The following is a 14,302-nucleotide window of genomic DNA, read 5'->3' as shown; positions in this document are numbered from 1 at the left end:
TAAAAATCTATCATGTGATATCCTGTCCATCAACCAGACTGACGGAGACAACATTGTGACTCCAGGAATCAGTCCTCTGGCTACAGGGGGAGGAAGCAACCCCCCGGGATACACAACAGCGGGGCAGAAATGGGCAAAACCCTTGAGTAGGAAATTCAGCAGCTGCCAAAATGTGCCGTGCACCCACCTTTGGACCCGCTTCTAGAAGAGATACCACTTAGAGAAATTGACCTCTGTTAGTTTTCTATTGCAGTCCTAACACACTACCAGGAGTTAAGTGGCTTGAAACACCACCCAGTCATTATCTCAAGGTCCCAAGGCCCCAAGTCCAGGTACAGCGTGACTTGGCCAGGTTCTCTGCTTGCAGCCCCACGAGGTGGAGAAAACCTGGTTCCAGCTCCTATGGATCCTTCCAGAGAATCGGACATGTTAACAAGCAAGTACATCCAGGGCCACCTGGGTGGCTCAGTCGGTTAAGCCTCCAACTTCGGCTCAAGTCGTGATCTCACAGCTCGTGGGTTCGAGCCCCGCGTCGGGCTCTGTGCTGACAGCTCAGAGCCTGGAGCCTGCTTCTGCTTCTGTGTCTCCCTCTCTCTTCCTCCCCCATTCACTCTCACTCTCTCTCTCTCTCTCTCTCTCTCTCTCTCAAAAATAAACAAACATTAAAAAAGCAAGGCTTAGCTCCCAGGGGCTGACCTCACGCCTCCTCAGGCTTTCCTTGCAGCCCCCACCATGCTTCCAATGTTTCCTTCCACTTTATCTTTCTGCCACCAGCCAGAGAAATTCTGTTTTTCTCATTGATTTATTTAATGTTTATTTTTATTTGTGTTTTGATAGAGAGCACGCGCAGAGGAGGGGCAGAGAGAGCGAGCGAGACAGAGGATGCGAAGCGGGCTCTGCACTGACAACAGCGAGCCCCACATGGGGCTCCAAATCACGAACCACAAGATCGTGACCTGAGCCAAAATTGGGCACTCAACCGATGGAGCCACCCAGGTGCCCCTGAAAGTTCTGGGTTTTTTTTAATGTGTTCATTTTTATTTATTTTTGAGAGAAAGAGAGTGAGGAGGGGAGGGGCAGAGGGAGACAGGGGACCCCAAGCGGGCTTCGCGCTGACGGCAGAGAACCCGACGCGGGGATCCAACTCACCAACCATGAGATCGTGACCTGAGCTGAAGTCGGATGCTCAGCCACCTGAGCCACCCAGGTTCTCCGCTTTCAAAGGCTCATAAGACAGACGGCAGTAGGAGCTTCCTGTTGCTGCTATAGAAGTTACCACAAACTCAGTGACTTACAACAATACAAAATTTTTTTTCTTACAGCGCTGGAGGTCAGAAGTCTGATGGGGGGGCGCCTGGCTGGCTCAGCCGGTAGAACCTGTGGCTGGTGATCTTGGACTTTTAAGTTTGAGCCCCACGTGGTGTGTAGAGATTACTTAAAAATAAAGTCTTGGCGGGGCGCCTGGGGGGCTCATTCAGTTAAGCATCCAGTTCTCGATTGTGGCTCAGGTCATGACCTCACAGTTTCATGAGTTCAAGCCCTGTGTCAGGCCCTGCACTGACAGGTGGAGCCTGCTTGGGATTCTCTCCTTCTCTCTCTGCCCCTCCCCTGCTCACAGTCTCTCTCTCAAAAAATAAATAAATAAACTTAAAAAATAAAGAAAATTATTCTCAAAATCGGGGGGGGGGGCGGCGGGAGGGAGATGTGGGTCTTAAGGAGCCAAAAATCAAGGTATTGGGAGGGCTGATTTCTTTTGGAACCTCTGAGTGGAGAGGACCCATGTTCTTGGCTTTTCCAGCTTCTGGAACCTTCCTAAACTCACTGGCTTATGGCCCCTGCCCCTATCTAAAGGATTATCCGGGATCATCTCCCCATCTCAAGGTCCATACCTTTATCCAAAGTCCCTTTGGTCACCTAAGGGTAACATTCAGAGGGGCTGGGGATGAGGAGGCGAACCTATTTAGGGGGCCATAATCAGCTCAACAGGTGGGGCCCACCCAGGCAAGCCAGAAAGAGTCTCCCTACGGGAAGGTCTGCAAGCTTCATCGAATATGCCACGTCCCTCTGGCCTTGTACTCTAACAGCTGCCCTGCTTACCAGATTTCCACCATGCGGAGAAGCAAGATGCGGAGGCTTGGAGGTTTTAGGCCACCGTCAAGTGTTAAAAGGCTGAAGCCAGAGACACTATGTATGTGTGTTTGCTTGCTACTGTCTAGAACTCTGTGGGCAAGGACCTACCAGGAACTGTTAACTGCGGCTTTGTCTCGGGTGGGCATGGGGGGCCAGAGGTGAGAGGCCATTCTCACTGCACCATTTGAGTTTTGCTCGGGGACCTATGCTGCTTAGTCAAAAATTAACTGTTTATGGGGGTGCCTCGCAGGCTCATTTGGAAAAGCATGCAACTCTTGATCTTGGGGTTGACGGTTGGAGCCCCATGTTGGGTGAAGAGATTATTTTTAAAAAATAAACTTTTTTTTTTTTTTTTTTTTTTGAGAGAGAGAGAGAGAGAGAGAGAGAGAGAATATTAAGCTCAGGGCAGAGTTCGACTCAGGGCTCGATCCCACGACGCTGGGATCACAAGCTAAGCCAAAATTAAAAGTTAGAGGCTCAATGGATTGAGGCACCCAGGTGCCCCCCAAAATAAACAAACTTAAAAAAAAAATACTATAAAAGAAATACTGGGAACATTTTAAGAAAAATTAACTGTTTGAAAAAAATGTTTAATGTTTATTTTTGAGCGAACATGAGCAGGGGAGGGGCAGAGAGAGAGGAAGACACAGAATCCTAAGCAGGCTCCAGGCTCTGAGCTGCCAGCACAGAGCCCGACGTGGGGCTCGAAGCAACCAACTTCAAGATCATGACCGGAGCTGAAGGCAGACGCTTCACCGAGGAGCCCCCCAGGCGCCTCCCCAAATTAACTATTTATGAGTGAGAGGTCAAGAAGTCCGCATGTGATATCGGCCGCCCGTGAAGAATGAGGGACAAGGAACACGAAAGGGATTTGGACGCTTTGCAGAAAATCTTGTATCCCTCATCTCAGGGTCAAGGCTGACGCAAAATCAGCTCTTTCGAGTTGCTGTGCAGACCCGTGACCGCATGACAACCCAGCTCATGCCTGGAGTCTGCACATTGAAGATGTGCAACCCAGCCTGAGGCTCCCGCCCCAAGTTCCTGCTTCGCTTTCTCTGGGGGCACCTTTTACAAAAATCACTCAGGGTTGAGCACTCTAAAGTTAGTGCCCTCCACCCCCATCACCTTCCAAGTAACAGGTGCAGGCCATCTGCCCTCCCTCTCCTGCTCCCCCTTGACCTGGGATAGAGGATTGGCCATCCCCTAGCTCATGGTGCCCCCCCCCCCAATTCTTCACATCATAAATCTTGGGACTCTACTTCCTGTGCGTCGGTAAATTGAAACTGCACTTCCAATCAGAACGACCCCATGGGTGTCACTTCCCCAAGGTGGGAGCTCCCACACCACAGGAGCTGCCTGCCCAGGGACCCCACGTGGGTGGCCCTGTGCCTCCGTATTCAGCTGGTCATCATCTGCATATTGTTGATGGTGGGGTTTTAAACCCAAGCTTTACACCCAGGGCTGGAACTCACGACCGTGAGATCAAGATGTGAGCTGAGATCAGGAGTGGGATGCTTAACCAACTGAGCCACCCAGGTGCCCCCGCATACCGTGAATTTAACACATCAGCTCCAGCACCACCCCCCCCAGTACAGACACCGCTTTGCTGGCAAGGACCGAGGACCCACTTCAGCTGCTGTCAGCTGGGGAGCAGCCAGTTCAAGCCACAAGGCCAAGATGACACCTTAAGCCTTTGCTCACCCACTGTGATGGGGGAAGTGGGACTCCCTCCCCAGGGAACCGCCCTGTGCGGGGGGGGGGGGGGGGGGGGGGGGATCTTCCCAAAATAAAAGGCTCTGGGTGCTATGTGGACCTTGAGCTGGAGGGGGATGTGGGATGTGTGGGGAGCACTGAGCTCCGAGTCCAAGTGGGAAGAGCATTTAAGGCCCGCCCCTCTGCACTCACCATAAAGAGCCACCTGAAGGAGACGCCCCCTCCAGCCTCAGATAAATAGACTTAGGAAGGGACACCTGGGGGGCTCAGTCGGTTGAGGGTCCGACGGCTCAGGTCATGACTTCGTGGTTTGAGCCCTGCATTGGGCTCTGTTGTCAGCACGGCTCCCATGTCAGGTCCTCTGTCACCCACCACCCCCCCCCCCCAAAATAAATCAATAACTTAAAAAGGGAGAGAGAACGAGACTTAGGAAGAAAGGCACCAAGACCAAGAACGTCGCTTTGCCAAGAGCACGGCAGGCCGGGGGCCTGAGCCCTTTGGGGGCCCCCTCGGCCTGCCACGCGGTGCTGTTACCAAGCCCGCTGCAGGGAGGGCAGCTCTCCTGCGAGGTCTGCCTGGGGTCGGGCCGGAAAAGGCACACAGAGGGGCTTCGCTAAGGCCTGGCCTCCTCAGCTCCCGGATCCAGGGCCTGCTGGAACGACACAGCTGCCCGCCCCCACCTGCCCCAGGAGCGAGTAGGGGGGAGGCGTCCACACCTCGGGTTTGCCTAGGACGGCCCCCTCTCACACCTGCCGTCTCGTATCCTCATCAACAGCACTCCCTCTTCGTTCTCAGAAAAACCGTCTAACAAGCCATCGTCTTAGAAAGAGGACACAGCTACTCCTTTTGTCCACAGCCGACACAGGGAGCGGCAATTTTGGAACCATGAATTCCCTCGCGGTAAAAGGAAGCCATCGACAGAGAAGCCAGAGGCGGTGCGTCCACACGACGAAAGACTGACGGATAGGCAACAACACGGACGGACCCTGAAAAGGCCAGGCTAAGGGAAAAAAGAGCCAGACGCGAGAAACCACACACTGTCTGAAATGTCCGGAATGAGCAACCCCATAGAGATGGAGATTAGCCGTTGCTTAGGGCTGGTGGGGGTGGGGGGTTGCTGGGGAGAGATGGGGGGGTTGATAACTGTCGGCTTCGGGGTCTCTTTTCGGGGTGATGGCAATGTAAGATTGATGGTGGTGATAGTGGCAAAACCCTATGAAAGAACAGACCAAAAAAAAAAAATCCTCCCTGATCACACACTTTAAATGGGGGCAGACTATCTCCATAAAATAAAGCTATTACCCTTCCCGCCTTAGAAAAAGCTCTTACCTTGAAGCCCTTTGTCAGTGGCCGTTTACAGAGGAAATCCTAGGCGGCGGAGTGGGAAACCGGCCTCCCCCGCCCCTCCTCGCCCACTTTTACCCCAGCAGCCACCTCGCCTGGGCCTCACCTCTACTGTCTACACCTGCTTGCCAGCCCGCCTCTTCCAAACGAAAGTACACCTGTCCGCATCCCATTCACTCCAGCTGCGGGGCCTGCAGGGTCCCACGTGAGCTCCTGCGAGGACCGTAACTCACGTCCAGGCATTTATTCGGTCTTGCTTCCGCGCCCCGGGCTCCGGGAACCACGACCCCGGGAAGACACGCCTGGCCTGAGGTCCGAGAACGCAAAAGAGACGCTCCGATGGTGGCGTTCGCAGACTAGAAAGGAAGGCGGCCCCCACGACCCACCGGTAAAGGAAGGTGAAGGCTTTTCGAGGGACGTGCAGAGGTGGCCACGGGCTCCGTCCCCACAGGGAGCCCCGCGTGCTGAGGCACACACTGCACCTGGCAGCAGATGGTGGGGAAGGGGACACGGGCGGCCAGTTCTCCTGATTACTCTCACCCGCTGGGCCAGGCTGATCCTGCTGGTCAAAGCTGAACGCTGCCTGGTCCTAATTGAGACCGACTTCTCGTTGCCTGGCCTGCGTCTTGAGAGCTTTCCTAGCTTGCCAGCCACCGGCAAGTTCCAGCACGTGCCACAGCCTTTCCCTAGAGCCCCACATCCCCCCACCCCCATTGCCCAGCGCAGACTTTTAGAGCTGGAAGGATCCGCCTGCCTCTTTTTAGAGAGGAGACGAACGTGGCCCAGGGAAGTTAAAATGACTTGCCCCAACCACACAGCAGGTTGTGGGGGCTCAGACACAGGCCTTGGTGGAGACCCTCTCCACTCTTTCCTTCTCGAGGTCGACAAGCACGCACCGCCCCCTTCTGCCGGGCTGTCCTGGTTCCCCAGACGGTAGTGCGGAGGCCCTGCCCTCAAGTTCTAACTTTTGCTCTCCAATATTATTTCATTATACGCTACACTCTTATTACACTTGTGAGTGGTTGCCACCTCGTTTACGTACCCCTTCTGATGACACTGGATGCACAATTAATTCACTCTGGCCCCATTCGACACACTGTCACAGTAAATCACCCAAGTTGGCACATTTGGCATGAAGGTAAAACTCACCTAACATGAAACGAACCATTGTGTTTATTTGTTAATGTTTATTTTATTTTTGAGATGGAGAGACAGCACGAGTTGGGGAGAGGCAGAGGGAAACGGGGAGACAGACGATCCGAAGTGGGTTCCGTGCTGGCAGCACAGAGCCCGATGCGGGGATTGAACTCACAAACTGCAAGACCATGACCTGAGCTGAAGTGGGATACTTAACCGACTGAGCCACCCAGGCGCCCCAAAACGAGTGATTTGACTTGATCTTCTTCTATTGTTATTAATTTTTAAAACTCTTTTCTTTTTTATTATTTTTTAACTATTTATTTTGAGAGAGAGAGCATGCGAGCAGGAGCAGGGAAGGGGCAGAGAGAGAGAGTCCCAAGCAGGCTCTGCTGTTAGCAAGGCAGAGACGGACACGGGCCTTGAACTCATGATCAGTGAGATCATGACCTGAGCTGAAGTCAGACGCTCAACCGACTGAGCCACCCAGGCGCCCCTAGAGGCATTTTTGGTGGTCACGACTGGGGCGAGCGCTATGGGGCGCGAGGGGAGAGGGCAGAGAGAGAGAGGGAATCCCAAGCAGGCTCTGTGAGGTCAGTGCAGAGCCCGATACGGGGCTCAAACTCACGAAACCGTGAGATCATGGCCTGAGCCAAAGTCGAGTCAGATGCTTCACCGACTGACAGCCACCCAGGCATCCGGCCCCTGTGCTTTCGGGAAGGTGTCACACACCCGATGAGCACCTACTGGATGAAAGAGGCATGAAGAAGACCGTCACGTCAATGAGAAGGGCTTTGAAAGCAACACCAAACCCCAGACCAGGATCGCAGACAGGGGGCACGGGGGAGCCACGTGCAGACATCCCTGGGCTCCTCCTTCCGCAGTAATGTCCAACTCTCTCTCTTTTTTTTTTAATGTTTTTAATGTTTATTTTTGAGTGAGCAAGAGAGCGAGAGAGAGACGGAGTGTGAGTAGGGGAGGGGCAGAGAGAGGGAGAGAGGATCCCAAGCAGGCTCCGTGCCAGCAGCACAGAGCCCGACCTGGGGCTCGAACTCACGAACGGCCAGATCATGGCCTGAGCCAAAGTTGGAAGCTTAACTGACTGAGCCACCCAGGCGCCCCAGCAATGTCCAACTCTTGGTCTCAGCTCAGGTCATGATCTCCCAGTCCATGAGACGGGGCTCCACACTGATGACGGAGCTTGCTTGGGATTCTCTCTCTCCCTCTCCCTCGCCCCCTCCCCTGCTCCAGCTCGCTCTTGCTCTCTCTCTCCCTCTCTCTCCCTCCCTCCCCAAAAAAGTATAGTTTACGACTGCATTGGTAGAAAGAGGAATGTAATCCAGGTTGGAGTCCTTATTGCTATTTTCAGGCTTTTCCCTTCTGATTACAGAAAAATAAAATCAGAGCATTTCCTTGAGCCCCGGAAGTATCGTGGGCCCCCGGCACTGTGCCCACGGTGTCCAGGGGAGAGGTCACCCGAGGCCTGGTTGCACCTTAGAGCTTCTGATTCAGGGGGTCTGGGCTGTGGCTGAAGCCGGGATTCACAGGTGAGGCCCGGGGGGAGCACAATGGCCTAGGCTGGTCCCACCACAGGAGCCTCAGAGGGGCCCCCCGCCCCGGAATCACCAGCCTGAAGCCTGACGAGGGCGGTGACTGTCAAAGCCCGAGGCCAGGAGGCCAGGTACGTCCACACCTACGCAGTATCCAAACAGCTTAAACGCAGGAACGATGACAATCATTCAGGCCCTTTAGTCCTCAAGATCCCCACCCCCCCACTGGGGTGGTTGACCCGGACGTCCTTGCAGGGCCCCCGAGCTGGAGGACTGAAGGCACAGCCAGGAAGCCACGTGGCCACGCGCAGGACGTGGCTTCCAGGAGGTACAGCCCTATGGCTGCCCTTTGCCTCCACACACCCAGAGACTAGACACAGCAGCTAGGGAGACCCCCAGAGCCCCCCCGAAACGCCCACAGAAACACCCACCCGTGCACCGACCCACTCACACATAGCCAGACCCCACACACCCTCACAGAGGCACACACACTCACTTGCACTCACACGCATGCACACACATGCGGTGTCACTGATAAACCACTTCGCTGATGTAAGCGGGCAGGCTCAACATAAAACAAGGAGGGAAGGTTTCCTAGTTAGAAAAGCGACAAAGCAGGGACAGTTCCCCGGGCCGGCCACAGAGAAAGGCTCTCAGTGAAACGGGGCAAGAATCCTGTAATTACGTGGTCAAGATGCCCGCACCAACCACGCCAAGATCACACACACACACACACACACACACACACACACAGAGTTTCCTGCTGGGCTAACAGCTTCGGGTTTGAGAATGTGCAGAAAGCCAAGACGAAAGGAACCCACGGGTGAGGTTTTGGGGTGATGGTGGGGGATCTGGAGATAATGACCAAGAAAGAATTCTTGAAGGCATCTTTGGTGCAAAAAGGTGATTCTCATTAGAGGGGACCCGTGGGCAGGAGGAGCTGCCCCAGGACCATGAGGAGAGACTAGTTATATACTATGGGGTTGGGGGGTAAAGCCCAGGGAAGTTTCCAGTAGGATTTGCATATGCTAAAGAACACTCCCAGGATAGGGGAGGCCTAGCTGTTGCCAGACTAGGGTCGTTTGCCCTCTAGCAAAGCATCAGCATGAAGACATAGGGAGTTCCTGGAGAAAGTTCTACTCTGCCCGCCTCCAGCATCTGTCCACGGGCTGCAGGTTATAAGGAAATGATAGCCGAAGAAGCTTGTATTTGTACCATACATGCTTTCCCCACTCTCTCGGCCTGGGAGCCCACTGGGACCGAAGCAACAAAAACATCCCCACCGGGAATTGTAAGCGGTCGTCAAACGTTTCCCGCAATGTCCTCACTGGGGACGGCAAAGTCTGCTCGGGTGAGCCATCTTCAAGAGGGGGCGCCCCCATCCTCAGGGGGACACGCCTGGGAGAACACTGCAGCCCCGTGGGCAAAGGGCACGTTTTCCACTGGTCACAGGCAGGTAGGTAGGCAGAGCCATACCCCGCCCGCGGCCGCCCACTGACTGGAAGCCAGCCCCAGGCTTCCTGCTTATCGACAGGAAATCAGGAGACAAGAGCTAGGGGAAAGGGTTATGTTTCAAGGACTACCGCTCTTCCACAGAAAATGGCAAGAATCCGGTGATTGCACCCAGGGAGGAAGAAACAGCAAATTGAATCACACAAAGGCACAGAACAACAAACACACTTGCAGACTGCGGCCTAGAAGCCCAAGGTCTGCCCTCCTAAGGCAGAAGGACTTGATCGTCTAAAGGATAAGACACCCCTCCCTGCAAAAGCCATCACTGCCCTTAACGCTGTTGGCCTGTACTTTGTCACAGGGACGAGGGGCCATAAGGCAAGCTGAGGTCAAGCACAGGTGGGATATGGGTGACATTCCTTGGGCTCTCCTGGCTGCCCAAGAACAAAGGAAAGGAAAGAAAACCGACAGTAACTGATAGCGATCACAGTCTCCATCAGTTTACAAATGTCTTCGTAAATTACAAGAAAAAGGCAATCCTACCCATAGCCTCATCTCCAGAAACCTACAGGCTCAGTTTCCTGGAGCCCCAACATCACCCTCCCTCCACGGTGATGTGGGGAAACAAAGGCAGAAGGAAACGGCAGATAAAATTGAATTTCCTTATTCACCTGCAGTCCGTGGACAGATACTTGAGGCAGGCAGAGTAGAACTTTCTCCAGGAACTCCCTAAATCTTTATATATATATATATATTTTTTCAACGTTTATTTATTTTTGGGACAGAGAGAGACAGAGCATGAACAGGGAGGGGCAGAGAGAGAGAGGGAGACACAGAATCCGAAGCAGGCTCCAGGCTCTGAGCCATCAGCCCAGAGCCCGACGCGGGGCTCGAACTCACGGACCGCGAGATCATGACCTGGCGGAACTCCCTAAATCTTAATGCTAATGTTTTGCTGGAGGGAAAAACCACCTTAGCTCCACAATAGCTAGGCCTTCAGTAATCACGAGTCTTTAGCATATGAAAGTCTCCTGCTCAGGGTCCCTGTCCCTAGTGCTTTCATAAAATCACATTTTTTTTTTTTTTCTGGCGCCTGGGTGGCTCAGTCGGTTGAGCGACCGACTTCGACTCAGGTCATGATTTCCCGGTTCATGAGTTCAAGCCCCGCGTCGGGCTCTGTGCTGACAGCTCAGAGCCTGGAGCCCTGCCTCGGATTCTGTGTCTCCCTCTCTCTCTGCCCCTGCCCCACTCATGCTCTGTCTCTGTCTCAGAAATAAATAAACATTAAAAAAAGTCTTTTTAAATCACCTTTTTACACCAAAGATGTCTTCAAGAATTCTTTCTGGGGCATCGGCTCTGAACCCCACAAACCCCACCATCACCCCAAAAGCACATCAACAGTTTTGTAATGTTAGGTTTCTTTCTTTTTTTTTAATTTTTCTAAATGTTTATTCATTTTTGAGAGAGAGAGAGAGAGAGAACGAGAGAGAGTGGGGGAGGGGCAGAGAGAGAGAGAGAGAGAGGGAGACAAAGAATCCAAAGCAGGCTCCAGGCTCTAAACTGTCAGCACAGAGCCCGATGCGGGGCTCGAACCCACGAACCGTGAGATCGTGACCTGATCCGAGGCCAGACGCTCAACCGACTGAGCCTTTCTTACTTGATGTCTCTTCCCTTCTACAGTCAATTGCACAAGGGAGGGGACAGCAGAACCCCAGCTGTACCCCCAATCAGAGCGCACAGATAAACAAGTGACCGACAGCACCGGAGGACTCTCTTTTGGGGTTCATAGCACTTTCTCAAAAGAAGGTCCACACAGAGGGGCTGAATGGGGTTCAGATCAGCTGAGGAGTCAGGGCAAATCCCTGTGGCCACGGGGCTGCTCCAAGAGCATATTCGGAATGGGGAGACCTTGCTAGATGCAGCTTCGCAATAGGGAACATTTCTTTTTTTTTTTTTTAATTTGTTTTTTTTTTTTACATTTATTTATTTTTTGAGAGACGTAGAGAGACAGAGCACATGTTGGGGAGGGACAGAGAGAAGGAGACACAGAATCCGAGGCAGGTTCCAGGCTCCGAGGTGTCAGCACAGAGCCCGACGCGGGGCTCGAACTCACAGACCGCGAGATCATGACCTGAGCCGAAGTCGGCCGCTTAACCGCCTGAGCCACCCAGGAGCCCCAGGAAACGTTTCTTTAAGAAGCAACTAGGAGGTTCCTCAAAAAGTTAAACTGAACCACCTGATGACTCAGCAAATCCGCTCCGAGGCAAATACTCCGGAAAACCAACCACAGACGTCCGCACAAAAACCTGCACACGTATGTGCACAGCAGCGTTCATTACTCGTAACGGCCAAAAGGCGGAAACGACTCGAATGTCTGTCAACAGACTACGGGACTGCCAAAACGTGGAATATGGCCACACCGTGGCATATCTTTGAGCCGCTAAAAGGGATGAAGCACGGATTCACGCGACAACGCGGACGAACCTCAAAACCGGGCCGCCGGGTGAAAGCAGCCAGCCACGGGAGGCCGCGGATCATGGAGGCGCCTTTACACGAACTATCCAAACTAGGTAAATCCAGAGAAACGGAAGGCAAATGGGAGGCTGCCGGGTGCCTGGAGAAGAGGCAGAGGGCGTGGTGTTTTGCGTTGGGCCACCGCCGAAGTGTCAGAATTTGCTAGCGGTGACGTTTGCGCGGCACCGTGGATGTGCCAAATGTTGCCGCATCAGACACCTTAATGGCAGGTGGATTTTAGCTTAAAAAACAGTCGCCGCCAAGCAATGTTGGCAGGGCCGTGCTGGGCCCACTGCTCCCTCTTCCCAGGCTGGGCTGTGCTTGGTACCCGAGCTGCACGAGGCCCCGGATCCAAGACCCCTACACCGATACGGCCTATCTGGGAAAAGGTGCATCACCTGGGAGACGCCGCGGCGCCCTAAGAGGCTTGTTTGGATCTCCTTGGCTGCGTAGTACATCCGCACAATGGAATACCACTCAGCACTCAAGGCCAATGAGCTCTCAAGCCACGGGGAGATGCGGAGGAACCTTAAATGCGTCATGCTAAGTGGAGGAAGCCAATCTGAAAAGGCTCCACGCTGGACGGCTCCCACTCTGAGACATTCTGGAAAAGCCAAAACTACGGAGACGGTAGAAGGATTAGTGGTTGCCAGGGGTTAACGGGGAGGGAGGGAAGAACAGACGGAACACGGAGGATTTTTAGGGCAGAGCAAACTACTCAGTGTGATGCTATCACGGTGGATACCTATCGTTACACGTGTGTCCAAACCCCTAAGTTCATCAGTTCTAACAAATATAGCCCCTGCGGGGGGGGGGGGGGGGGGGGGGGAGGAGGAGAGGCTGTGCGTGAGGGCAGGGGTGTATGAGAGAGCTCTGTCCTCTCCGCTCCGTTTGGCCGTGAACCTAAAACTGATCTCAAGTAGCTTATTTAAAAGGGAAATAAGGTAAACGCGTGAACATTTTCCTAATACCGCAGAGAATAGTCCCAAAAGTTAGTTAAATGCACTAGGCGATACACTTGGCTGTGAGCTGTGGTTTTCTCTGTGTGTGTGTGTGTGTGTGTGTGTGTTTAAATCTGACCCTCAGAATCTTGTTTCTTTAAAATTCTTAGGCTGGAAACACACACACACACACACACACACACACAAACTGGTTTCTCTTTCATCACCTTGCTGGATCTAGTTACCATCCTGTCCTGCATCTATAAAAAACAGACGACTCTTTGGAGAACAGTTGAGTCATAAATGCAGGAGATAACTTTAATAGGATCCCAAATGCAAATCAGAACTTTGCAAGTAAAATCCCAACGTCTACATTTACTCCTAACAGAGATCCTCGAGCCCAGAGAGTCAGAGAAGGATTTTAACAACCTGAACACGAAAGAGGCTGCCGCCAGGGAGAAAACCGAGGCCAAACTGCGCATGAGTGTATGAAGCCACATTTACGAATCGTTCGGCGCCCCGGAGAGGTGCTCTCACAGTAGAAATTGGGAAACCAGTTATCCCAGGGAAAACATTTTTGTGGGCGGTGCTGCGGTCGGCCGGGAAAAGTCACGGGCTTCCAGCTGGCTTAAATAGGTGCCATCCCTGAATACTTTTTTGTTTACAAGACGCCAACCAACACTGATGTGTTAGGCCACCTCTCCCAGATGGACGAACGGTATATGAGACAGACAGCCGCTTGGCGTTTGAAATCGGTAACATTCTTGAGGTCCTAGTAGACATAAAGCTCTTTCGTTCACTGGATGTGGTTCAGCGTTGGCGACACGCTCAACTCCCAACGTCCCCGACAAACACTGGCCACACAAAAGAGCCTTGTAATTTGTAAACATGTATGAGTGCGCCCGCGCTCGGACCAACACAAAGGAGTGACCCATGAATGCTTCCTACTCCAGGCATCTGATGTCAGTTTCAGCTCCACAGAGTGTACGTCGTCGGGTCCCTGAAACAGGGCTCTTGTCTTGTGGACCCTGCATATGTAATTAATCCCAGCTTGAGACCAGTTCTGTACCACCATCCGCCCGGCCCCCATCTTGCCCAATGAGACCATGCGATCGAGAGGAGGTCGGTGGCGATTTTTCAGGACCGTTTAGGTTAGGGTTTAAACGACAACATAAGCCACGCCGAGATGCTGTCATTTCCCGTGCCTTCCGAAACGAGGCTCTGTGACCAGGTAGGACAAGGGGGGAGGACATTCATATTCCTGGCGAGTTACAATGCCCCTCTTTTCTCGCAACTCACAACCACCCTGGTCAATGAACAAAGCAAGTGTTGTTTGGAGAATGAATGAGGACAGCTCTCTTCTGTGCATTTCATTAAAACCTGAAAGCTATGGTTTCCTGCCAGAGATGATGCCTAGTGAGTTCCAACAGCCTAACATTCAATTCTGACTCACTACCAATGCGCCCAGCTCCGCCCTGGTCGTCCTGAAGTGGAGGGATATTCAGCAAGCCTGACGTTTGT

At 53.1% G+C, this 14,302-nt stretch overlaps 1 protein-coding gene across 1 annotated transcript in view; it reads right to left on the bottom strand.

The window, feature by feature from the left end:
* The window catches only part of LOC122471172, a 162,175-nt gene extending 149,793 nt beyond the window's left edge, over nt 1–12,382 (bottom strand). The window contains exon 1 of the mRNA XM_043559463.1: nt 12,239–12,382. Within this exon, the coding sequence (XP_043415398.1) occupies nt 12,239–12,382 (144 nt within the window). The remainder of the gene's footprint in view (nt 1–12,238) is intronic.
* Between the last annotated feature and the right edge of the window lie 1,920 nt (nt 12,383–14,302).

The sequence above is a fragment of the Prionailurus bengalensis genome, chromosome E3 (assembly GCF_016509475.1).
Source record: "Prionailurus bengalensis isolate Pbe53 chromosome E3, Fcat_Pben_1.1_paternal_pri, whole genome shotgun sequence".
In the NCBI taxonomy this organism is placed as follows: Eukaryota; Metazoa; Chordata; class Mammalia; order Carnivora; family Felidae; genus Prionailurus; species Prionailurus bengalensis.
This window is presented reverse-complemented; position numbering and strand designations above follow the sequence as displayed.